A 26993-nucleotide genomic window follows, 5' to 3' on the forward strand; every position below is an offset into this window, starting at 1 on the left:
TGTGTTTAGAAGGAGTTTGGAATCGTCTAGGTTATCTTGGGAACACGGCTCATCCCCGAGCAGAACGGACTCGAACTATACGTCAGAATGAGCATCCAGCCTGCTCCACTTTTATCCCCTAGATTTAAGACCCCATCCAGAGACGCCGATTGGGCAGTCCCCCAACCAATGAGAGGCCGCGTTCTGAGCGAAGCCTTGAAAGCGCCTGCGCCAATTCAACTTGGGCTGTGACCGTTACCTGGGCTACGCTTTGTAAACAGAAGAGCGGGAAGGATTCCGCGGGGCGGAGTAGAGTGGGTGGTGCCGGCTCTGGTCTGGGTCTCGGTGGCGAAGGGAAGTATCAGGTTCACTAAGGAGTGCGTTGCTTTTCGTAAGCCAAAATGGTAAGTGGGACCTGGGGTTCGAAAGGTGAGGCACCCCAGGTGAGAAACTAGCTCCTTCCTGGGTACTGGGAGCCCTCAGGTTCTCTCCCCCGCTTTCCCCTCCTCGTATCCTTCTTCACTCCTCCCCCTTCTCACTGCCCCCCCTTCCCCTTCCCCCCATCATCAAACCCTGCTACCCAGGAATCTAGAAGTCTAGTTTATATCTAACAACGCCAAGAAAGCTTGAAGATTTGCGTCCCCCCTCCCCCCAAGTCCCACTCTCCCTCCCCCCTCCCCACTCCCCACCACCATTTAGTTGATTAGCTTCTGCAACCTCAGGCTTCCAGGTCTTCTGTTCTTTGGCACCCTGGATGGGGAGGGCACCAAAGAAAAGAAAATCTTAGCCTTGGAAGATTGGATTAGGGGGTACTTGCTAGTCAGCAGATTTACTGGAATTATGTTAGGGGGGTTTGACAGTGATACTCGAGAAAAGCAGTTTGTGCTTAGGAAGAGAGGTCAGCGTGTTGGCTTGGCCCCTTCTAATTTATACAGTTCTCAGCATTCAGGAAGGAAAATAAAAGCGCCATCTTCATTTCCTTGGAAACACTTGTCAGCTTTTAATATTGATGTTGACATTCATCTGAATGTTTTTCATCTTCTATTGTTTCCTCCTTCTGTCCTCCAAACTCATAACCTCTTCTCTTACCCTCCTTCCGTCTTCCTGTTGCACTCTTTCGTTACACTCCATTTCAAATGATGGAAAACAACGTGAAATCACGCGTGACAAGATTTTATGTAACGATGATGATAATTAATAATAATAGCTGACATATAGCGCCTTAAGGATTGCAAAGATTTTTTAAAAAATAAACATCTTTCACAGTTTAGGTTTGATAACTGGAGTTTTATGGAAGAAATAAAGAAATATAAATGGTGTTATTTTTCATTTTAGGCTACCTCAGAAAAACGAAGGTTGAGCGTTGCAGAAAAACATCAGAAATTAGTCAATGAAAAACTCCTTAAAAAAATACACATTGAGGAGCAAGTAAAACTTGGGGAACAAGTCAAAATACACAAGACGATGATAGCAGAGGATGAACGTATTGCACGGAAAAGAATCCTCCGATTACTACAGAATGAACAATTTGAATTAGATATGGAAGAGGCTATTCAAAAGGTAAGTGCTTCTCCATATAGTCTCAAATTACTTTTTCTTCCCATTTCCACTGAGAAGCCGTGAATGCATAGAAGCTAACGTTGATTACAATTCATTGAAAATGATACCAGGTAATAATAATAATAATTCACACTTACATAGGGTTTTAAGGTTTACAGAATGCTCTCTTCACAATAACTTTATGATAAGGTTATTTAATGGAAAGCTGTAATTCTTAACTTCTGCTTTTTTTCATAGAACTATACCATTCTACTTCTATTAAGCTCTACAGATGAAAACTTATGATTTTTAAAATATGTGCTTTAAGCTTTAGTTTATTGAAATAAGAAAAATGAGTTGTTTAATCTTAATACAAAGATCTGTGATCTCATTTCAGTGGGTCCTTTGGTATATCTCACAACCCTTCTTCATTTCCTCCTGTGCAATTCTTTTTCTTGTCTTTCCTTAATTCTTCCATGGAAGATTGACTTAACACAATGGAGGCTACCTTCTGGATCGTTTATTCTTTTTTAAGATTTGACCGTGATGCTTGGTTTGTTTACCTTTTGTCTCTTACTAAATATTCAGGGGTTTCAAGATCCCACTGAAGATATTTGTTGATGATTTTAAAAAATCTTTAAATCAGTAGACTAAAATGCATCCTGAAAGACTCTCCTTCAATAAATTGTCTCCCATGTGTCTTGGGAGCATCAAGCAATGAATAAGCCAATCAAGCAATGAATAAAACAGATATATACTTGCAAAGAGTGTTTGCCACTGTCATAGAGTATGTCCAACGCAAAATGCAAATAGAAGAGAGATTCCTTACAGATTCTGAAGATTTTTTTCTTTGCAGATAGTATTGTGCTGATTGCATCAAGTCTCTGAATACAATAAAGCTAACCCAGTGAGATCCAGAGCAGCTCAAAAGAGTTTGACTTAATAATTCATAAGAAAAACCAACTCGACGAATGCTGCCTCTGATTATAGCTGGAAAGATAACCCTTTGAATTAGCCCATTCATTACATAGATCTTGGGCATATCACACAGATGGATAGTGAACTGGGTCTTGAACTGAACAGGTAAAGATAGTGGGTTGTGTTGAGTTCAGGAAATTGTGCAGTGATTTCCACCATCCCAAGCTGCTCCCTGAAACAAAAACTCATCTTTTCAACATCAGTTTTTCCCTAATAGAATCCTATAATATGAAGAATCAAAATTGTGGGTAGCTCAAAGGGCATCATGAAGAGAATTATGGTGGGCATAAATATCAACATATTACCAATAATGACTTGCATAAAGATATGGTCTAAAAATATCTTCTAGAGTATGATAGGAAAAGGAGATGGATCAGTCATTTATGGAGAGCAAGAAATAACAGACAGAAATGTCAGGTGCTGTTTTAGTGTCCACTGATAATTAAAAGACCAATAGGAAAGCTTCCAGTGCACATATGGAGATATGAGGGTAAGGCATTGAAAAGAGTTGCACTGGATGAAAAGGTATAGATACGTTATTGTAGGAAATACCCAAATTTATGAAATCATAGATCCGTTGAAATATTGATGTATGTATGTGAGTCTCTGTGTCAGACACTGGAGATGTAAAAATGAAAAAGTTTTATCCTTCCCTCAACAGAATTCACAATCTACTATGGTGACTATACCATGTACATAAAAATAGACAGTGCAGAATGTGGTACAGGCAAAGAAGAGATCCAAACAAAATACTCTGAAAATTTGAGGAGAGAGAGAATGTATTAGGTTGAGACCAGAAAAAGCTTCACAGAAAAGGGTAGTAGCAGACTTGAGCATTAAAGGAAGAAAGAACCTCTGCATCTTTGTGAGTGCATAGAGGTAGAATATTGCATTTTGAGTTTGAAAAATAACTAGTAGGCCAGTTTGGATGGATCAAAGTGTGTATAAGGGAGTAATGTGAAATAGGACTTGGAAGTTAGGTTGGAGACTGATTATGGAGGGCCTTAAATGCTAGCCTGATTTTTCCCTGGGAACAGTTAGGAGCCAGTGAAGGTTTTTGTTGAGGAGAGTGTAGAGGACAATTCCTTGTGAAATAGAAAGCTACACTCCTTTACTGACTCCACAACTGCCTTACTGTTTAAGTTTCTGTTTTTCAGGAATTAGGTTTTTTTATTGGATTTCCCTTCATATATAAGTCAAGTACATACCAGTTGTCCCAAGACTTCCTCTTAATTCTATTTTGTGCAAAGCCAACCTACAAGGATGTTACTTTGAAACAGCAACTTATCATTCCATCCAGTCATAAGACTTGGTTCAAATTATACTAGTAATGCTTATTTTGCTTCCTTTCCTTTAACATCTTGCCTGAATCTCACTCCTGTATGGCTAGAAATACTAGTTCACTCTCTTGGTGAAAGAGACCTTCATGGTCTCTTCTCACTTCTGTGGTTCAGATGCATTACCTTTCCTGCTGTGCTAACAAGAGTATTTAATTAGTATTCTTTATTAAACATTCACCTTATGCAGAGCAACCCACAAGGTCGTCTGTAGGGAGTTACCAAAAATAGAAGATGTAACTCTTGCTTTTGAAGAGTTTTAGTTCACTTAAACAAACATTTACTATTTTCAAGACACTATACTATGATTGGGGGTATAAAAAACAAAAATGAAACACTCTCTGCCCTCAAGGAAAACATTACCTTCTTCTGAAATTGTAATATAAAAACCAATAAACTGACTCTTATTGAAATACAGTTTTCTGTTTCTGGAGAAGGAAATCTAAAATTATTTTCTTTGGATAGGCAGAAGAAAACAAAAGGATGAAGGCAATGCAGCTGGAACAAGAACAAAAATTGGCTACAGAGCTGGCAAAACTAAAGAATGAAAGTCTAAAGGATGAAAAAATGAGGCAACAAATAAGAGAAAACAGGTATCTATTTCTTTAAATGGCAAATCATGTATAATTTCTTTTTGTGTAATTCAATACTTTGGTGTTAATTTGTTATATAATTGTTTGAATCAAAATCTTTTATAGAATTATAATTAAAGCCATTTTATGTTGCAAATATTTATAAGCACTGTAACATTCATCTCAAGGAGAGAAAAAATATTTTAAATGATTATTTCTAGATAAATGTTATACTGGTAGAAAATATTTTTTAATATTTAACCTGAAACAGGTACATTTCTTCATATTATTTCTTTATATGAAACTTGAAAAACACAACATTACACAGAATAGTAGAAATACCTTGACTTAGACAATTCCAAAGGGCTCATGATGAAAAATGCTATCCAACAGAGAGAACTGATGGAGTCTGAATGTGGATCAGAGTATACTATTTCTCAGTTTCTTTTTTTAGTGTGTGCTTTTTTGGGCTATGTTTTCTTTCACAGCATAACTAATATGGAAATATGTCTTGCATGAATGCACATACATAACCTGGATCAAATTGCTTGCCATCTCAGGGAGGGGAGAGAGAAAGAGAATTTTTAAAAATTAATGTTGAAAATTGATTTTACATGTAATTGGAAAAAATAAAATATTATTAACAATGGAAGATAGGGGAGAGAGAGAGAGAGAGAGAGAGAGAGAGAGAGAGAGAGAGAGAGAACGAATTACCTTGATTAGCTATATTACTCAGCTAATCAGAAAACTCAACTAACTGGGATTTTTCTCTCTTGCAATCCTGTTTTCAAATGATAAGTGATTAAGCTATTATCTAGGAGATATCACAAAATTAAAACAAAACATCTCCACATCACAGTATTCTTCCAGCCCAAATTTCCAATACTTTCTAAATCAACAGCACAGGAAGTCCATGGTGTTTAAACAAGTCTGTTAAGAGTTTGGACCATATTTTGATATACATTTTTTCACTGAGCTAATATTTACTGAGTACCTTCTATGTACAAGGCACTGTGTGGAGAGCTGTGAAGTATACAAAGATTTTATAAAATATGATCCCTGTATTCCAGGAATTTAGAATCTTATACAAAAAAATAAAACAGGTGAAGAACTGTGGTGCAAAGCAGTATATAAAAAGTGCCACAATGGTAGCATACTTATACTGAACAGGACTTTAAAAAAGGAACAGATCACCTTAGGTGAAGCAATCGGAGAAGGCTTCATGGAGAAAAGAGAAGCAGAAAATCCGTTAAGTAATGTTTATGTTTCCCTGCTAGCCCACAAAAGCCTATTTTACTATGTTTGAAATACTATCTATTTGCAATGTAAAAAATATAGTAATAGAAAACAATAATGTTGCAGGTATATTGTACTTCAACTATATCATTGGTTAAAATGGACCTTTTGGTGAAAAAAGGCATCCTTTTTTCCCTCCAACCATCCTTACTTTATTTTTAACCCCTGTTCTTTTTTTTCCTTAATAATGTTGATGAGGTAGATAAGGTTTGGAGTCAAGTTGTCAGGAAAGAATTCAGGAGGCAGATGTTCTCCTAGTCAAGAGAGCTTTATTGACGCAAAAGTGGCAGGCTAGACAAGAGCTTGCTTTTAAATACAAATTTTGGGCACTCAGCTAAGGGTGGTGTTTGCTCCTACATGGGCAGTTAACCACAGAAAAGAGAAGGCAGGAAGGGGAACCAGGTATGCTGGGTACATTTCAAAACAGTTCAAGGATGTTGTTCACAAAACGGGATTTAGCTTGCAACATTCGAGGATATGGCCACAGACCGTAAGGGTTAATTACATACACAGGATATTGGCTAAAATAACAAGGTTTTCTTGTTAACAGATAGAGCCGCATGTTACTGAGCAGATTTAGATTTAGGCAAGGCTCTCATTGTTGCTAGGTAGAAGTCAGCCTCATCAGTATTTTATTTTTTTCCAATTACACATCAAGATAGTTTTCAACATTCATTTTTGTAAAATTTTGAGTTCCAAATTTTTCTGCCTTCTTCCCTCCCCAAAACAGCAAGCAATCTGATATAGGTTATACATGTACAATGACATCAAACTTATTTCCATATTAGTCATGTTATAATCAGAACAAAAGGGAAAAACCATGAGAAAGAAAAAAAAGCCCAAAGTGAAAATAGTATGCTTCGATCTGCATTCAGACTCCATAGTTCTTTTTCTGGATGTGTTTAACCCCTATTCTTACCACTCCAGTCCCAAGGGCATCTTGGAAAGAGAAGGAAACACTTCTGTTCTGGGAATATGTCTTTCTTGCCACAACACAAGTACATTCTGTTTTTTATGGGATGTTCTAAAGTTGAGTACAATTTTGAAAGTACAGTGAAAATAGAGAAGTTGAACTAGATTATTTCAAAAGTCCCTCACGACTCAAACTAAACTCTAAATAATCTTCTCGAGGCACAGATTTGACCATGAGTTTGCCAGTTCAAAAAACATGGTTCCCACCTTATCTCTAAGGGAAAATATATATTCCTCAACCTAGCATTTAAGGCCTCCCATAATCTGGCTTTAACCTACCTTTTCAGTTTTACCTCATGCTAATCACCTTCTGATCTCTGCATTCCAGTCAAATTGGACTATTAGCTGTTCTCCAAACTGTATATTCCACCTCCTATCTTCATATGTTCCCATGTTATCTTCCTTGGCAGGAATGTACTCCCTCCTTGTCTTGTCTGCTTATAACCCTTGTCTTTCTTAAAAACTAATTTTCCACCTTCTCTTGTGAAGTAATCCTCCCTGGATTTTCTCTAGTTAGTGGTTTCTCTCCCTCCTCCTATAATACGATTTGCCTTGTATTATACTTGTGTGATAACCCCAGTAGAATGTAAGCTCCTTCGAGGTAGAGAATATTTTATTTTTGTTATTGCATCCCTATTACCTAGCAAAGTAAGTGACTTGCAGGTATTACGTGCTTAATACATTTTTATGGTGGTATTAATTCTGTAATACTATAGTGTTTACAATGGCTCAGAAGTACTGGAATTTCTTTAGTCATCAAAAAATCTAATTACTTTTAATATGGTGTTTTAACTAAGGCGGAAAAGTGTATTAGCACACAGAAATATTTTAAACAGTATGTATAGAAATAAAGTGTTTCTGGTTAACTGCTTAGTCATTTTGGTTAATTAAGGTTTTATTAAAGTTGTATTATAATGTATTACTTGTCTTTACATATACATTTTTATCGAATTCAACAAATAGTTATTAAATGCTATGCACAAACCATTGTGTTAAACACTGATGGGAGATAAAATTTTTAGATAAAGACACTGTTCCTGACTTCATGGAATTTACAGGCTAACAGGAAATACACAAATGTATACATATATATTTATGTATATCTATATACAAATATATATGTATATATATAAATCATGTTATTTAGCAAATGCTATTTTTGTAAAACATTGATTTTGCAAAAGTATTTTTGAATTTTTAGAAAAGAATAAGGAAAATTTTTAATATTCAAATTTTGTATTTAATATATTACATATACTAAATCAAACATAGATTCTTGAATATTTCTTAAAGGAAATAAATTATCTAATGTCTTTTATTGGTTAACTGAATTTTTTTAACAGTCTTGAACTTCGAGAATTGGAGAAAAAATTGAAAGCAGCTTATATGAATAAAGAAAGGGCTGCACAAATTGCTGAAAAAGAGGCCATCAACTATGAGAGAATGGTAATACTTTTTTCTTAAGACATGTAGTAATTTTATTTTATGTGGAGCGAACCGAAACCAACTGTAGCTTAGGTCTTAACATTTCTTTTGCCCAGCTGCACTTACTTTCATCCATTTACAGGATTTTAACTATCTAAATGTAACATATTAAATTCCTAAGCCACTGATACCCCCAAAAATAAAATAATAGAAATAAGAGAGTTAGGTGAGAGAGAGAGAGAGAGAGAGAGAGAGAGAGAGAGAGAGAGAGAGAGAGAGTGTTTGTGTATATGTGTGTTACATATACATATACTCAGATACTCAAAAGAATCTGTGATCTTAATGATTTGAATGTTTTTATCCAGTGATACAAATTGCAGTCCATCAATGCCTGCCCAGTAAGTTCACCACAAGGAATCCACTGAACGTGCTAAAGGGATTTTTTCTGAATTTGGGATACTAGGGAAGTAAATGGATTGTCAACTGGTCACTTCTTGTCCTCATGTTCCACATGATTAGCCTATCTGTTTTTTTTAATCAAATATTTCTTCAGATGACCTTCTTTACTCTAATTCTTCTTAGTTCCTTATTTGTTCAGTATTGTAGTCTTCTCATACCCACCATGGACCTCTCTGATGCCCTCTGAGTGATTTTAAATTCTTTAGAGACTAATAGTGTTCCATGACTTAGGGATACAGCAGTCTTAGTAGTATATAGGTATTTAAAAGGAGGACCCTTATTTCTGGGAGAAGTTTGGGGTATTTAAAGAGATTTTTGATTTTTAAAGGCCATTTTGCCTTATTCTCCTTGTCCTGTTACTTTTTGCCCAACTGATTGTCCATTTATACTATATTCCAAGACATGTATGCTGATAGAGCTCAAGAGATTGTCCATCTAACTGCATGTCATCATCTAGACAGGAGGCAGATGTGTGTACATATATGGTACTTGTTGATTCACTAGGTGATCTTCATTTTTAGTTTCTTGGAAGTATGACTTCTAGTAATATTTTCATTGCAACAAAACAATTAGGTTATTTGAAGTTTGTTATAATGGATTTTCACTCATAAAATATCTTCTTACAACAAATTGTTGAAATAATATATAGATGTAGACATAGATGTATATCTATCTATCTATTGACAGAGAGAGAGAGAGAGAGAGAGAGAGAGAGAGAGAGAGAGAGAGAGAGAGAGAGAGAGAGAGAATAAGAAGCATTCTAGGTGTCAGGGTCAGTGCAGAATTTGTTAACTGAGATACCATCACTCCACTCTTGATGTAATGATTGGCTCACTTTTTTCATGATGTGACCTTTATCTAGGTCACATATTCATTTGTAGCTTATTGTTGATATAAGGTGAAAGACATTGGTCTGTATCTAGTTTCTGTCAGACTGCTTTCCATTTTCCCCAGAAATTTTTGTTGAATTGTGAGTCCTTACCTTAGTACTTGTAGTCTTTGGATTTTTAAAATATTATGCTACTTTTTTGTATAGCTAATCTCATCCACTGATCAATTTTTCTACTTTTTAACTGCTGCCAAATAGTTTTGATAATTGATGCTTTGTAGTACAAGTTTCAGATTTGGTACTGTTACGCCCCTTTCTTCTTATGTTTTTTTCCTATTATTTCTTTAGATAATCTTGATCTTTTACTCTAGTTGAATTTTGTTATTATTTTTTTCTCAGTCTATAAAGTAATTCTGTAGTTTGGAATGGCAATGAATAAATAAATTGACTTAGGTAGTATTGTCATTTTTATTAAATTGGTACAGCCAAATAAGTTTAATCAGTGAATATCTTTCCATTTATTTAGTTATGTAATTCTGTAAAGAGTGTTTTGTGGTTGGAATAATATAGTTCCTCTGTAATTTGGTATGTGGATTCTCATATACTTTATATATTCTGTAGTTATTTGAATGAAATTTCTCCATCCCTTCCTGCTAGGTTTTGTTGGGTAATATATAGAAAAGCTGATGATCTATGGGAATTTATTTTATATCTTGAAACTGCTAAAATTAATTGTTTCAGGTTTTTTTTGGTTGACACTCTAGTGTTCTCTAAGTAGATCATCATATCATCTGCAAAAAACAAAAACCAACAACCCAGTGATTTTGATTCCTTTCACTGATACTTATTACTTCAATTTACTTTTCTTATTGATATAATAAGCACTTAAAAAATTTATCAAATAATACCAGTAATAATGGACATCCTTGCTTTACTCCTGATTATATTAGAAAAGCCTTTTAATAATTTCTCCATTATATAGATTTATTTATTAAGGTACTATTTTCCATATCAATAAAAGATACATTTATTTTTATGCTTTTTTAGTGTTTTTAACAAAAATAGGTGTCATATTTTTTCAAAAGCTTTCTTCTTCATATTTTGATAAAATAAGGTGATTTTAAATTGTTTTTGATATTAATATAGTCTATTATTTTTATAGTTTTCCTATTTTTTAACCAAATTTTTTGCATTTTTGGTTTAACTCCAATCTGATAATAATGTATAATCTTTGTAATATATTGCTGTAGCTTCTTTGCTGAATTTACACATATAGTCATTAATATTCATTAAGGATGTTGGTCTATACTTTCTTTCTCTGCTGTGTCTCTTCTTGGTTCTGGTATCAAGACTATATCTGTATCATAGAAAGAATTTGGTAGAATCTCTTAATTTTCTAATTTTGAAAGCAGTTAATGTAATATCAAAATTAATTGCTCTTAAAATATTTGATGAAATTCACTTTTAAATCCATTGGATTGTGGTGCTTTTCCCCCCTTATGAATTAATTTATGGCTTGATCAGTTCTTTTTTCTGATATTGGGTTATTTAAATTTTCTATTTCTATTTATTATTTCATATTTCTACAAATATCTATCCATTTCATTTTCAAATGACCAGTTATTGGCATATAGCTGGGCAAAATAGTTTCTTTTTTTAAGTAATATTTTTCCCCAATTACATGTTAAAACAATGTTAACTTTTTTTAAAGTTTTGAGCTCCAGATTCATGGTAATGGTAAGCAGTCTGACATAGATTATACATGTATAATCATGTAAAACATTTCCATATTAGTAATTTTTTATAAGAAGACTTAAACAAGAAAAAGAAAAAAAAAGTAAAAAATAGTATGCTTCAGTCTGTATTCAGACAACATCTGTTCTTTCTCTGGAGGCAAATAGCAGGTTTCATTGTGAGTCCTTTGGGATTCTCTTGGATCATTGTATTGCTGAGAATAGCTTCATTGTATAATATTGGTGTTACTGTGTACAATGTTTTCTTGGTTCTTCTCACTTCACTTTGCGTCACTTCATGTAACTCTTTCCAGGTTTTTCTGAAGTCGTTCAGCTTTTTAATTCTTAGAGCACAATAATATTCCATCACAATCATATGTCACAGTTTGTTCAGCCATTCCCCAGTTGATGGGCATACCCTTCATTTCCAATTCTTAGCCACCGTGAAAAGGGCTGCTGTAAATATTTTTGTACAAATAGGTCCTTTTCCCTTTTTAAAATAATCTCTTTGGGATACAATGGTATAAGCAAAATAGTTTCTAATGATTTCCTTTTTTCCATTTGTTGTAAATTCTCCCTTTTCATTTTTGGTATTAGTAATTTGATTTTCCTCTTCTTAAAATCATATTAGATAATGGTTTATCTATTTTATCATCTTCCCTTGTCAAAAGCAAAAGAAACCAAAAAGCCCAGCTCTTTGTATTTTTAAATCAATATGATGGGTTTCTTTGCTTTCAGTTTTGTTCATTTCTTCTCTGATTTCAGAATTTCTAATTTGATGTTTAGTTGGAGTATTTTGATTTATTGCTAATCTAATATTTTTAGTCACATGCCTAACTTTTTAACCTGTTATTTCTTTCATTGATTATTTAGATCATTTTGCTGTTCCTCTGTTCATCAAAGCCTTTCATAACCTAGCCCTTTTCCCCATACCTTTTTAGTCTTCTTATGCTATACATTCCCCCCACAATACTTTTCAACTCAGCAACACTGGCCCTCCTTCCTGTTCCTCAGACAAGTCACTCCAACTCTCAACTCTAGGCATTTTCATAGGCTGCCCCTTGTGAATGCAATGTTCTCCTTTCTTGTCTCTGTTTCCTGGCTTTCTTCATTTGTTTGTGTATATACTTGTTCTTTTCATGACCCCATTTGGGGCTTTCTTGGCAAAGATGTAGCAGTGGTTTGCCATTTCCTTCTGCAGCTCATTTTACAAATAAGGAACTGAGGCAAACAGGTTAAATGACTTGCCCAGGGTCACATTTGAACTCAGGAAAATGAGTCTTCCTGATTCCCAGGCCAGTGCTCCATCCACTGCACATCTAGCTGCCTCCCCCTTCCCCCTTCAAGTCCAACTAAAGTCCCATTTCCTAATTCCTCCTAATTCTAGTATTTTCTGTAGGTTGATTATTTCCTGTTTATCCGGTAAATAGCTTGCTTGTACATGATTGTTTGCTTGTCATCTCACCCATTAGTTTTTGAGCTCCTTAAGGGCAGGGACTGTCTTTTGCCTCTCTTTGTATCCCTAGTGCTTTCTCTGAACAGTGCCTAGCACATAGTAGGCACTTAATAAGTGTTTATTGATTGATTGTGTGAATTGTTTTTCAAATGCGTTGGTTTGTGCTTTCTAATCTTTTCTGATATCCTATTCCATTTGGAAGATGAGTGAGGTTCCATTTATGTTAATGGTTATGACTGTTACTTGTGTATTTTGTTCCATGTTATCCTCTTCTACTTTGTCCTCACCCCCTTCCCCCTCTTCCCCACCTCTCTGTTTACAAGGAAGAATACAGTGATGGAAGAGAGATAGTGTATTCAATGATAGGGATCAGTCTGTTTCTCTTCTAGAACCCTCCTCTTTGCTTAACTCAGATGCTGATCATTCTTATAAGTTGTTTTGTTTGTGAATACTCTCTTTTCCTCCTTATTCCCCTCTATTCCTCCCTTCTTCCTGCCTGTTTCCCTGTTGAGTTGAATGTATTTCTATAGCAGACTGTTGTTTGTGTTCAAATCTCCTTTGCCCCAGGCTAAGCTTTGAAGAAAGCTAGGAATTCTTAAATGGTGAAGAAGATTGTAATACAAGTATGAGGGACAGCCAAGACAGTGATAGGAGATGTATGAGGGACAAGTAAGCCAGCTTAACTGTAACCTGAAGGGAATGCAGGTGAGTCATGTGTAATAAGCCTAGAGAGGTAGACTGGATCCAAACTGTGAAGGCCTCACTTTAAGTGCTGGACAGAGGAGCTTGTTTTTGATCCTAGAAGTATTAGGGAGCCACTGGAGTTTTTAGACAAAGGGAATGACATGCTTGTGCCTTCCTCTACCTCCTAAGTTCCATCTCTGTGCAAGCATAAAGTAGGAGCCTTATTTCCATGAAAGCTAACTGTCTTTGTAATTTCCTGACCTTCTGGTCTAGTAGATCAGTACTTTAATACTTTGAGATGTGATATCATTGACATGCTTACTCTCTCTAGTGGTACAGATTATATAATATATAATAATAGCCAAAATTTAGGTAATAAATAATAATATATAATGACATTATATACATACTATATAATAAATAATAGCTAAAATACAGAGTGTCTCAAAAGTCTTAGTTTTAAGCTTTAAAAAATATCTTTCTAGATTTCGTTTTAAGCTTTAAAGTATAGCTTAAAACTGTACTAAGACATTTGAGACACCCTGTATTATTCTTTAAGATTTACAAAGCACTTTATAAACATTATCTCATTTGATGTCATAACAACCCTAGGCAATAGTGCTATTATTATCTTAATTTTACAGTGACTTGCTAAGTGACTTGCCCAGAATGATATAGCTAGGAAGTGTCTGAGGCTGGATTTGAATTTAGGTCTTCCTGACTCCAGGTCCATCCCTGTACACACTGTGCCACTTGCAACCAGTCCATACATTTTCATCCTGTGCAGTTCTTGTCCACATCCTTTAAATCTTCCAAAAGAAGATCAATGAGCACACTAGTATCCTTCCTCTAGATCTCTATACCAGTGAAGTTGGCCATCAGTTATTCTTCCCTCTCACTTTGTCTGACCCACCTTCTTTTCTGGTCATACATGCTTTATGTTGCTTCTTTTGTATAATTCTTCATTGGTAATGCATAGTGTAATGGAAATAGTGCTGGATTTAGGGTTAGAAGACCTGAGTCGAATTTCTACTCCCCTACTTACTACCTGTGTGACACTGGAGAAATTACAGCTTCCCCAACCTCTCTGCATCCTACTTTCCTCTCCATAAAATGAGACTGTTGGACTAGTGTGTCAGTAATGCATTAAACACAACATCAGTAATAATCATGAATATGCCTATGTAGTTCTGTATTGCAAAGTATGAGAAGGTAGAAGTAGAAGTAAAACATTTATTCAGATGCCAGATAACCATATTCCATAACCAAACAATCTGCTCCCACAACCAGTCAGCCCACTTTATCATAACAGCAAGGAACTTAAAACAGTATCACAGCCTAGAGCCTCGCCATCTCAGAATCTCTCCAACCCCCTGCTGGGGCCTTCCCAAAAACAAACTATCAAGCTATCACAGGTCGACTTTCTTTACTGTAGCTCTAACTATCATGACAGCCATTAACAGCTATAACTGCTCTCTCCCTCAGCATTTCCTGTGACACAACTTCCTTTTCCTCTCAGCAAGCTCCTCCCACCACATGTGACTTAGGCTTCCTGTGATGTAAGCAGGTCACATGGCCTTTTAATGGGTGGGAAAGATCTTCAAATCTAAATTGCTATTACAACTAGTTGACCTCTAAGGTCTCTTTCATCTCTAAATCTACTTAGATTCTGTGATCCTAATGTATTGCAGCCTTTTCACACACACCATATGCCTTAACATTTCCATTACACATTTGAGTGATCATACACTTTAATTCTTCAGAGATTATAATATTGTATTACTTGAAAGAATTTAGCATCAGGAGAAGAATACTGATGTTTTAAACATTGGGCTTCTGTTTCAAGGGAGAAGCTTTGGGTCATTAAAAGCACTATGCAGTTTTCTTAGTAGAGTAACCCTTTCAAAAAAGGAAATGAGGTTAGTCTGACATTATCTCCTCTTGATGAAATAAAGCTAGCTTTTAGTGAGCACTGAGTGCTTACAAACTATCTCCAAGATAATGTGTTCTCTTTTTTTCCAGTTATAGAAATCAAGCATACACCTTTATCATTTGTAAACTATACTCTCTCTCTTCCCTTTTTTTTTAAAAAAATAAGATTTTGCCTTTCTCTTCTGTTCTTCAGGATTTTACATAGATCATTGACAATGGCTCCACAGTCACATATGCCAGTTCTTTTAATATGCTAGGATGTAGTTCCTCTGGATCTGGGTCTAGGACTTGGAACTCATTCAGGGCAATGCTCTTTCTTCACAGGTCTTGTGTTTCATTTCCTGATAACCTTTTTTGTTCTATCCTTTTTAGTCTCCAGACTGTCCTCACAAGAGAAAACAGAAGCAAAGTAAGAGTGGAATAGTTCAGCCTTTTCTCCCTAGTATTCATTATCATTATTCCATCTTCAACAATGGTCCTATCCTTTCTTTGACTCTCTTCTCCAACATAAGTTAAAAAAACCCAACTTATTTGTTGCCTCTTAAATTCACTACCAGCCTTGGTTCTTCTTAGGCTTTGCTATGATTCTTAAAGGATAGTGCTACTATTAGTTGTTTATTATTTTATTTGCTGTTGCTTGCATTTTCTACATGTCTTTTTTTTTTTTTACATTTGATGAATTCCCTTTACTTCCGTATTGTTCTCTTCAAGCAGCTCCACCTTTCCCTCCCCATCTTTTTGTCTTCAGAATTCTATTTTTGATTTCTCTTGGGACCCTTTCCTTTTCAAAATATTAAACCATTGGATCTTATTTCTCTTTTCTCTGGGATCCTTTGCAATCTGCTCTCCAAAAATTTAGAATCCCATTTTCTCTTGTCATTTCATTTACCTCTCAAAGGATAAATTATCATTGACTTATATAAAGGAGTACTGTTTGTCAGCTTGACATAAACATCATAGAAGTCTACTTTCTTCTCAGGATATATATTTGGGATATTATAGGAAATCCCCTGAGATTTGTCAAACCTGATAACCTCTACCTACTTTTAGTGATTCATGTGTGGACAAATAATACCATCAGGAGGAATCTAGAAAGTGCTGCTAAGGAGTAGAAAGTGCTGGGGTGAGGGGACCTGAAGACTTCAGTAGCACAGGCGACATTTTCATTTACTCCTGCTTATTGACATTAAGAGATTCATAAATGAGAGGCAGATCTGTGATGTGGATAGCTGGCTAAGAATGGTCTCTAAGAATGAAATTTAGATTTTGGGGCCATGACTATTTTTCATATAGGAATGAGGAGCTGGAGTATATTGAGAAAGGGTTGACAAAATCTAGCTGCTAGGAAAATTAGGAAAGGCTTCATATAGAAAAATCTTAGGCCCCGTCTTGAAGGAAGTAAAGGATTTGGCAATGTGGAAGCAAGTAGAGAGGGCATTATAGGCATGGGGAATAGAGTATGGTATTTAATGAACAGCAAGAAGTCTAATTTGGTTGGACCCAAGAGTGTTGAAATGGGTGGGTGCTAAACAATGAGGTTGGGAAGAAGTCCTAGAGATCATAGGATTGCGAAGAGTAGGTTTTAAAATGTTACAAGGATATAAAAGAGAAGCCAAAAGATGTTGTGATCAGTGGGAAAGCTCTGAGTTCAAGGTCATTGACCTTTTAAATTCTGAGTTCACTAAGTTAAAACAAAAAAAATCTTTCTGTTTGGAAAATAGGTTTTCTGCTTTTACTTTCGAAACTCAAAATTTACTTTAAAAACTGAGGTTTATTTTCCCTTGTGTTTTTTGAGATTTCTCATGTAGAGACAACAGTGTCTTAAATTTCACCAAACTGGTACAGTGGCACAAGCTCTGTGATCCCAGCTTCCTGGGAAAATGGAACTCCCAGGAGCTCTGAAATGCAGAGGGCTATGCAGATGACAGTGGACTAGAGTATGGCATATCCATGTTTAGCCCCTGGGAGCAGGAGACCACCAGGTTGCTTGAGGAGGGGCAAATAGTCCAGATGGGAAGTGGAACAGGTCAAAGCCCCAGAGCCGGTCAATAGTAGGATTGTGAGTAGCCTTGGTATTTCTAGGCTTGGACAAGGTAGAGAGACTACTACTACTCTTTTTTTGTTTGTTTTTTTGGCAGGGCAATTGGGATTAAGTGACTTGCCCAAGGTCACACAGCTAGTACATGTGTCAAGATCTGAACTCAGGTCCTCCTGACTCCAGGGCCGGTGCTCTACTCACTGCCCCACTGCACCAGCTACTACTACTCTTTTAAAAATGGAAGAAAAGAAATTTCACTTCTGAAGCTTTTGAGAATCTATAGAGGTCAATTTACTAGCTGTACATATAGTTTACTTTTGATTTGAGAAAGCTCCTCTATTACCTTATTTGTATTTTTTGAGAAATTAGGACAGCTTCATTCCATACTACCAGAAAGGTTTTTTTTGTTTTTTGTTTTTCGTATTAAGAAGTACATATGTGATTGCCTTGGGAGGATTTTCCCTCTAAATCAGATTCGTTTTTTTTGTTTATTTTAGTGGATCCTAATGGGGCTGAATGCAAACCAAGCAAAAAGACTCCCATAAAAACAAATCCTTAGTGGGAAAAAAGAAACTCTCAGTAAGAATGGATTAAATATAATCTCCTTTGTAACACAGATGTATAAAAGGAAATTGTAGCAATTACCAAGAAAACATCCTCCCCTTCTTGGTGCAGTTTTATTTTAAAGGGACTCTAGGGAAACTCAGAAAACTTCTAAAAGTATCATTTAATCTTATACCATTGTTACACTCACCTAGAGGTAAAATGCAATCTAGTTTGCCTGTAATTGAGAAAAATATGACTTTAGTGTTTACTGAAATACAGAGAAGCAAATTATTAGCTTAACTTATTTAATTGATTGCTTTTCTATCTTTGGAGGGGAGAGTGGGAATTCCCAACCCTCTAGATTTAAAAGAATAAAAATAAAAGGGGCTAAATTTTGCTAAATTTATATTAAATGTTTTGGAATTTCTTTGTAAAAATTGGGGAGGAGAGAGGAAGATTCTTATGAAATCCTTTCTTTATCTTATTTTTCATGGTGGAAAAACCTTAACTTCTTATTTTTGTAAAGTGGAAAGTATTATAGCTTTGTCAGCAGCCAAACTCTCTTCCCCACTCTCATTCTCTGGCTATGGGGATCAGAACACCTTAGAAAGTGCTCTTAGGTATACAATGGCCAACAGGGCCTGGGGTCATTTATCTTTTAGGAAAATTCTGGCAGTGATTTACCACAAAATGACTTTCACGATCCATGAATCAGCAAAGACCAATCAGTCCATGGTAAAATATCCCTCTTTCAGTTCTCCCTCCCAACCAGAAAGGGACAGGGTAGAGAGCTCCCTGATGCCACCTTTTAGCAGCCTTCAATGTAGGACTTTCTCTTCTGATTCCTCCTAGTTCCCCCCTCCCTTTGGGCAAAGGAAGCATGGTTCAGTAACCGGGCTCTATACTCACACCCTTACCTGAGGGGAACCAAGTTTCCAACCAGTTCATTCTTCTGGGAAATCCTAGTGAGCCTAAGTCGTTTTAGGTTTCTTCTTGGGAGAGTTCTAGGAGCATTCATAAAACTAAACTATGCTCAATAGCCCATAGGGAGGCCTTGTAACCTTCCAAGCCACTGAGAGTCTGTGAAATATGAAACCCCTCCAGAGCTGTCCCCTCCATGCACACTTGGGTCACATATAAGATCATACTCAAGAAGACCTTGGAGATGGAGCTCTTTTTATTTAAGCAAATCAAGCCTAATGGGGGAAAAAAACATGTAGCAGTGGAAGATCAGCATAAATCTCTTTTTTAGAAAAGACAGGGAAGGGAGGAGAAAGACGCTTTGCTACTCCTCAGTATCAGCTGAGGGGGAATAGGCAGTTAGTTTTCAGGCTTTTCTTCCACTCCGGTTGCTGCCATCCTCTCTGCTTATGATGGACAATGATGCCAGCCATCCCAGAGGGAGCCTGGTAGCTGTCAACCCTATTCATGCTGCCTCTGTCCTCCACCTATGCCACTCTAGCTCCACACTACAAGTATCTCATACCTTGATCTCATATCTTGTGTGAGTTTTTCCTCCATTTTCTCCAAGGCTGAGATGGAAAAACTGCAATTCCCAAGATGCCCAACTTTCATTCAAAACAAGCATTTACTAAGCACTTGGTGTGTGCTAAGCTTTGGAGATTAAAAAAAAAAAGGAAAAATAGTCCCTACCCTCAATGTACTAATACTTGCATTCTAATTATTCCATTGACCTGAGGGTTGGGGTTTTTCTCTCCTAAAATCAAATTCAGTTTCTGTTTGTTTCCGTTCATGGATCCTATGGGAGGTGAATTTGAACACTCCAACCCACCTTATTCCTTCAGGAATAAATAGATTAAATGTGGAGTATTTGAAAAGTTCTGCATACTCCCAGATAACAAAAAGACAGGATATAACCCTGAGTGATTCCTACATGATCCTTATGTATGAAGATATTTGCAATCCCTTTGAGCCTAGGTTATAACCTAAAAACACTAGCTGTAAATAGTGACATTCTCATTTTTCTAACTTAAAATATATAAAAAATTTTAAAACTACTGTGCAAAGATCTTTAAATTTTCTACTTATGGAATGTGATCTTGGGGCTGATGGAAAAAGACACCACGAAAAGACTTGCTATAAATATTTTTGTACATGTAGATCCATTTCCTTTTATCTATTTGGGATTACAGGCCTAGTAGTGGTAAAAGTGTAAAGGTATCTTAAAAAAAAACTGAAAAGCCCTCTTTGGGACTTTTCTTGCATCTCCAAACCTTTGTTCTGACCTTATTGATAATAAACATAATTTTGGATGGTTTTGTTTTTCATATGATTATGTTGTTTCCCTAGTACTGAATTCTTATTTCATTCTAGGTATATATACAACTTGATCATAGTGAACCAAACACATTTTCATGATGAAAACATTACAGTGTATATTTTCCCCTCTTTTCCTGTAGAGATAAAATTTCTTTATTCCAGAGAGTTAAATTTTTAAAAGGTTATGGTACATTTTAAGATGGTTATTCCTTAATGTTACGTTTGAATTAGAAAGTGGAAACATGAAATAACACATTTTTCCATGATAGAAACGTGACTCTGAAATAGCCAGGCGTATGAAGGAAGAACAGGAGAGATACACAAAAGAACAGAATGAAGCAGAAGCTAGACGTTATAAGGAGAAAATCCAGTACCAGCGTGACTTAGAGCGACAGCTTGAAGATCAAGAGAGGAAGAAGCAAGAAGCTTATGAAGAATTATTACGAGAGAAACTCATGATAGATGAAATTGTTAGAAAAGTCTATGAAGAAGACCAAATGTGAGTTTAGCCAACCTTTCCTATGCAAAACTCTGCACATTTGTGATCGACTCAAGATTTACCTAATTTTATTGTATAGTTGAGTTACTTTCTCAATGGTCACCACCTCAATGTTGGGTGCCCAGGTAACATTACTATAGAGTTCAGTCCAGAAGGAATGGTGGCTTCTGTTTTCTGAAATGAGTAGAACATGTCATAAGTAGATATTGGAGGACAAATGTATGAAGCATTTTAGCGACATCAGAATATTGATCTCTCACAGTATACTTAGATAAGTTACAAATATGGAAATACTTGGGAAATCAAAGAACTTCTTTTCCATTTCACTATTAAAAGTCAAAGAAAAACTTTGTTAACATATTTTGCATTTAGCTATCATATATGTCACTAAGAATATTAATCTTTTGGGTATGTTCTTTAGGGAAAGACAGCAGCGGTTAGAAAAAATGGCTGCAATTCATAGATACGCAGAAGAGTTTAAAAAAGAGCAAGCTCTGTGGAGAATGAAGAAGCGTGAAGAAATGGAGGAAGAAAACAGGAAAATCTTAGACTTTGCCAATGTGCAACAGCGGAGAGAAGAAGACCGGATGGCCCAAGCCCAAAAGCTGGAGGAAAAAAGGCAGCAGTACAAGAATTTGGTATTTATATACTTGGCTTTAAAAATTAGAAAAATTATTTAAAATGTGTGTTGAGTCTTATAACAATGTTTTTAAAATTTTCTTTCATAGATTGCCCAGCACTTGGAGAAAATACAGCAGCAACAAGATGATATGGAGCAAGTGAAACTAGATTTATTTGAGATAGAACAAGCTGAGCTAGATAGAAAGAAGGCCCAGGTAAGTGTTGGAAAGTTGACAAAATGAGCAGTACAGAGTATAATATTCTCTGCAGGTTCTTGTTGTTTTTCAGTCTTTTCAGTCGTGTCTAACTCTTCATGTCCAAGGTCATACAGGTAGTAAAACCCATTTGGGCTTTCTTGGCAAAGATACTGGAGTGGTTTGCCATTTCCTTCTCCAGCTCATTCTACAGATGAGGAAACTGAGGCAAACACGGTTAAGTGACTTGTCCAGGATCACATAGCTAGTAAATATCTGAGGCCAGATTTTAATCACATATTATCACAATTATCACATAATTGATAAAAGTGTAATAGTAACTATAGTTAGTTCTTGCCTGTATGAATGTGTTTGTGATTTCAGTGTGATATGGAGACAAAAGGACTTGCTTGGGTAAGAAGTAACTCACTACAAGCCAACAGTGATCCCTTCTCTTCTACACTCTCACCACCAATCTCATGTATCTTTAAGTCATTGATTATTTTGTACTTAGTCATTTTCCACCATCAACTAATGTCTTGCTCACACATTCCACTGATGCTTTATTAATGGGATAGTTGTCTTTTAAGTAGCAGACAGTCAATTCATCTCCAGGTACATGGAGTTTAATGAACATTTTCTATCAGTGATCTAGTTGCCTACAGTTATATAATCACCAATTATATAGTAGCCTCTGTTTAAGAAGTCAGATAAATATTAACAATCTTATTCAAAAATTTTCGATGAAATCTCTTGCATTTGGGCTCCCTTAGGAGTATAAAAAAACTTATAATTTCTTTTTCTGACCATTTCTAACATTTTAAATTTTCCCAGTTTTTACATCACTTATCGATTTGCTTTTATGTTAGGTACAGGAAAATTCCAGGAACTAGAGACAAAGAGCTCATACTGTTCTGGATATGGGCTATATTCTAGGGGAGTGGGGGGACCTTGTTAAATTTATTTTAAAACATTGTGCTATCCAACAGGTGTTTGTTACAGATGTACATACATATATATGTATACGTATATATGTATATGCATGAGAAACCATTATGGTTCTCAGCTCTCCAGTCCCACAGGCTTAGGAACATTGATCTTAATTAAAGTATTAAAAGGCATGCTTCCAAGGGAGGTAGAGGTATGGGAAGAGAAGTTAGCAGAATTCATGGAAACGTGTGCCCTGCAGATCAAGAAGGTGCAGGAATTGAGCCTTGAGCAAGCTAGAGGGGTACTGAGGTAGATAAAGGGAAAGAGAAGAATCATCCGGAGTCTTCATACAGTTTAAGTTAGAGAGCCTGAGCCCAAAGAATACACTTAGTTGAAGGAGAGCACCCCAGGTAAAATAAAGAACTGCTCATTTAGGGTAGTGGTGAAAACAGGAAAAAATGGCCCATCTTCTTCATGTAAGACCTGGGCTCTACATGAAAGAGGAAGAAAAGCCAGTACGTGCTTAATGAACAGTTTTCTGTTTTAGCAACCTGAAGAAAAACAAGAGGCGATCAGGAAAAAGCATTTGAAGAGTAAGGAGGCAGGAGAAGGAGGAAAATAAGCATTTATATAGCACCTACTATGTGTCGGACGCTGTGCCAAGCACTTTAGTCATCTGATCTCACCTAACTCAGTGAAGTGCTATTATTATATCTATTTTACAGCAGAGGAAACTAAATGACTTGCCCAAGGTCATACAGGTAGTAAGTACATGAGGTCAAATTTGAACTCAGGTCCTCCTGACTCCAGACCCAGCACTCTGTCCACTTCACTCCCTAGCTGCCAAGAGAGTACAGTCAGAGTCCTTGAGTACAGGGGATTTCCTGACGTTTGGCCTGCTTTGTGTGTTGTTATTTTGCCTTCATGTTTAGTGGGTAACAGCAGAAAACTGAGAATAAAAGTGTTGGAAAGAGAGGAGACTTCTTAATGAGTCCTTCTTAAAAGAAATTTTGGCAAATTCCATATAGTTGCTCAATTGATGATTCCATAAAGGTTTTTATGACTTAGTATCGTTAAGAAGAAACTTCAGAGATGAACTTGTCCAGTCATCTCATTTCACAAATGAGGAAACTATAGTTTAAGGGATTTGTCCAGGGTCACAAAATGATTGAATAGCAGAACTGAGGTGTAAATGCAGGTCTTTTGATTCCAGATCCCATGTCTTTTTCCTCTACTGCAGTCTTGCCTTGTAAAACGACACTGTTAAGAAAGTTTGGTTGAATAGTAGCGTGTCCCTGCGATATGCCAGCCAAGGATAGGTTGTAATCCATCAGCTACCCCAAAGGGCCATGACTAAGTTCACAACAAGATTTCTCTGAGCAAAGCTGCTAAGTGGAGTTAAGTGTCTGAGAGTTCCATCTTGTGGCAAGAAGGGATAATTACTTTGGTATCTGGTCCAGACCCAGGAAGGAAGAGCTATGCACTGTAGTTTTTATAAGAATCTTACAGTTTGTGACTAGCCAACAAAATCAGTTAGAACGTAATTGTTAGAACGTTAAAAAACCCAACAAAACTAGTGGGAAAGCACGGGTAACTTCTTTCCCGATCTAAGTTTTAGCTTTCCCCGTATAATACTCTTTCCACTGAGATGTCAGTATTCCTTCTCTGCTCTATATAATTACCATAATCCTGTTCATGAACATACATACACGTGGTAACATAAACAGGGGTAGGCTTCAATATTGCACCAGTGTTATCATAGAAGTTAAAAAAGAATCTTGACAAATCTCTTTTAACTTATAACACTGGCGCAATTTTGCTTTCTTTTGCTCAATATGGAGTTTTAGAATGGCAATTTCAATAGGAAATTCATAATCGTTTATATGTAAAGATGTAGTGATTACAACCAGCTCTCTGCATTTTTAGTACCACCATATTGAAGGAACTGCTCTGTCCTAGGCATTCCTAAAAAGCGCATTGAATCTTTCATCTTAAATGCTCTTTAATGGTAATGCCAAGATTTATATTTGTATAGTGGTGTATAATTATCAATGTTACATTAACCCTGTGAAATAGGTCGTCCTAGTTATATTATCTGTACTTTGTAAACATGAGGAGATTGAGGCCTAGAAAGATTGTGAATCACCTCTTTATCCAGGTAGAACCTCTTTCCTGAGCTTCAGGATGACCTCGCCTTCTTCCTCGTAGTGTACATTCTGAACAGGATGTCCTCTAGGTATCTTGAGCTAGACATGTCCATAAGAGAACTCATCTAGCTCCCTATTCCTCTGAACTCTTATGTTACCGTCCTGGCCCCGTCATCCAGCCACCTAGCTTGGCAGCCTCCCTCACCCTGGGGATCCACTCATTTGCCAAATCTGGTCTTCTCTATCTCCACAACACAACTTTCATAAGTCTTCTTCCCTATTCTGACACAACCACGCCCCGGTACAGACCTTCATCACTTCTTTCTTGATCTAATGCAGTTGCCCCCTTCGTAGTGTCCCTGCTGGCCTGCTCCACTCTTCACCAAGCTACCAAAGAGATTTTCCTAAAGTACAGGTGTGGTCGTCTGCCCCTCCCCCCAATAGCTCCAGTGGTTCCCTACGACTGCTAGTGTCCAATAGAAACTCCTGTCAGTGATTTAAAGCTCTTCACACCTTACCCCATCCTCACCATTCTAGCCTCATTATGCTACCTGCTCTATGGTCCAGCCACGCTGGCTTCCTTGCTCTTCCTCACACCCAGTGCTCAGTCTCCCGTCTCCTTGCCTTTGCACTGGCCTATGCCTTCGATGCTCTTCCTTCTTGATTCTGTCTCTTATAATTCCTTGTTTCTTTCTAAGCTCAGCTTAACCATTACCTTCCACGTGAAGCCTTTCCTAATACTTCCAGCTACTGGTTCCCCCTCTCCCCAAACTTATATATGTTGTTCACACTATGCATGTGTTCATATGTATATGTGTATATACCTTCACATACATACATAAATACAAGTTGTCTCCCCCATTATAATTGCTCCTTGAGGAAAGAACTGTTTGATTTTTGTATATGTGTCTCGGTGTTTAGCATTGCTCCTGGTATTTCATAAGTACTTAATAAATGCTTTTTGATTTATGTATTGCCCAGAGTCACACAGAGAATGAATTGTGGAGCCAGAGCTCAAACTTAGGTCCCCCAGGCTCTGGCTTGTACTTTTCCTACTTTTGGGGCAACCATAGCACTGCCATGAAACCATATGGAAGCTGGAAAAAAATCTGATTCTTATTTTATCCGAAATCGCCTTATTTTTAGTTAGAGACAGTCTACTATCAGAACATAAAGTTACACATCTAGGATTAAATGTTAGGGAATGGCACTTTTCAATTCAGAATCTCAGATTATTTCCACTGTTAGTTCCACAAAGATTTATTGAGCAATTTCTAGAAGTTTCTAGCATCCAAAACAATATAGAGACTAGGGACATGGGTGTTTACAGTTTACAGTTTAAATGGACAGAGAAGATGGTCATACATGAAATGGTTAAATAACAGAACAAAGTAACATATGCATAAATCCACAAATCAGAGACACAAATTATTTCAGAAGAGGGAAAGGTCAGTAGTATGGGCTTGAGTTATAGGAAAAGGAGTCAGAGAGAGACTGGCATTTGAAAGGGATGAGCATCATTTGATTAGGTGAAAAGGAGGGGAAGGAACATTACAGGCAGGAGAAAACAACTTGTGAAAAGGTATTGGGGTGGGAATTTAACATACTGTGTTTGAGACTGTTAAAAAGATGCTTATGGCTGTAGCAGAACCTGAAGTAGAGCACTCGACCTGGAATCAGGAGGACCTGAGTTCAAAACCAACCTCACACACTGTGTTACCCTGGGCAAGTTGCTTAGCCTTTCTGTGCCTCAGCTGTAAGATGGGAATAACAACATTTACCTCCCGGGGTTGCTGTGAGGATAAAAGGACATATTTGTAAATTGCTCTGCAAACTTTAAAGTGTTTCATAAATGCTGGCTTTTATTATTATTAGCAAAAGGTTCGTGTTCAAGTACAGAGGGTAAAAAAGGTTAGACAGAGTAGGGGAAGACTATGGAGGTGCTTGAAATTTATATGAAATCAATGTTGTTTATATGCTAGTTCTCTAGAAGGCTTCATAACCTCTGGGCAAGTAAACAAAATTAGAATTTTTAAATAAATACCAGAGAAATTAAAACATTTAAGTACCCTCAGATGGGCTCGAAATTATGCATTAAAAGATACTATGCATTAAACGGCCATGTTTTCCCAAAGTGCTTGGTTTCAGTTTGCTATTACATACTGAGCTGAAAACTTCCATTTACAAGTCAGATTTTTTTAAAGTTGTGGAATTAAGCTTTTAATGTTACTCTTATTGTGTTCTTTTAGGAAGAAATCGAAAACAAAATCAAAAAGCGTGAAGAGCTACAAAGAAATTTTGCAGAACAAATGGCTTTCAAAGAATTGGTTCTTCAGGCTACTAGAGAAGAAGAAGAAACCTTCAGACAAAACATGCTGGCTAAATTTGCTGAGGATGATCGAATCGAATTAATGAATGCTCAGAAACAAAGAATGAAGCAGTATGAACACAGGAAAGCTATAGAAAAACTTATTCAAGAACGTCACGAACAGTTCCTTGCAGACAAAGTAGGCATTCTGTTCTTTCTGGTTTCGATGTTTTGTCATC

The 26993-nt window shown here is 36.5% G+C and overlaps 1 protein-coding gene across 1 annotated transcript in view; it reads left to right on the forward strand.

Annotated features, from left to right (window-relative positions):
* Window positions 1-351: 351 nt before the first annotated feature.
* Window positions 352-26993, forward strand: part of MNS1 (meiosis specific nuclear structural 1) — a 35540-nt gene continuing 8898 nt past the window's right edge. The window contains exons 1-8 of the mRNA XM_036736440.1: window positions 352-383; window positions 1315-1539; window positions 4299-4426; window positions 8017-8119; window positions 20325-20554; window positions 20976-21192; window positions 21283-21390; window positions 26696-26953. Coding sequence (XP_036592335.1) covers window positions 381-383; window positions 1315-1539; window positions 4299-4426; window positions 8017-8119; window positions 20325-20554; window positions 20976-21192; window positions 21283-21390; window positions 26696-26953 — 1272 coding nt within the window. The 5' untranslated portion in view covers window positions 352-380. The remainder of the gene's footprint in view (window positions 384-1314; window positions 1540-4298; window positions 4427-8016; window positions 8120-20324; window positions 20555-20975; window positions 21193-21282; window positions 21391-26695; window positions 26954-26993) is intronic.

The sequence above is a fragment of the Trichosurus vulpecula genome, chromosome 8 (assembly GCF_011100635.1).
Source record: "Trichosurus vulpecula isolate mTriVul1 chromosome 8, mTriVul1.pri, whole genome shotgun sequence".
NCBI lineage: Eukaryota > Metazoa > Chordata > Mammalia > Diprotodontia > Phalangeridae > Trichosurus > Trichosurus vulpecula.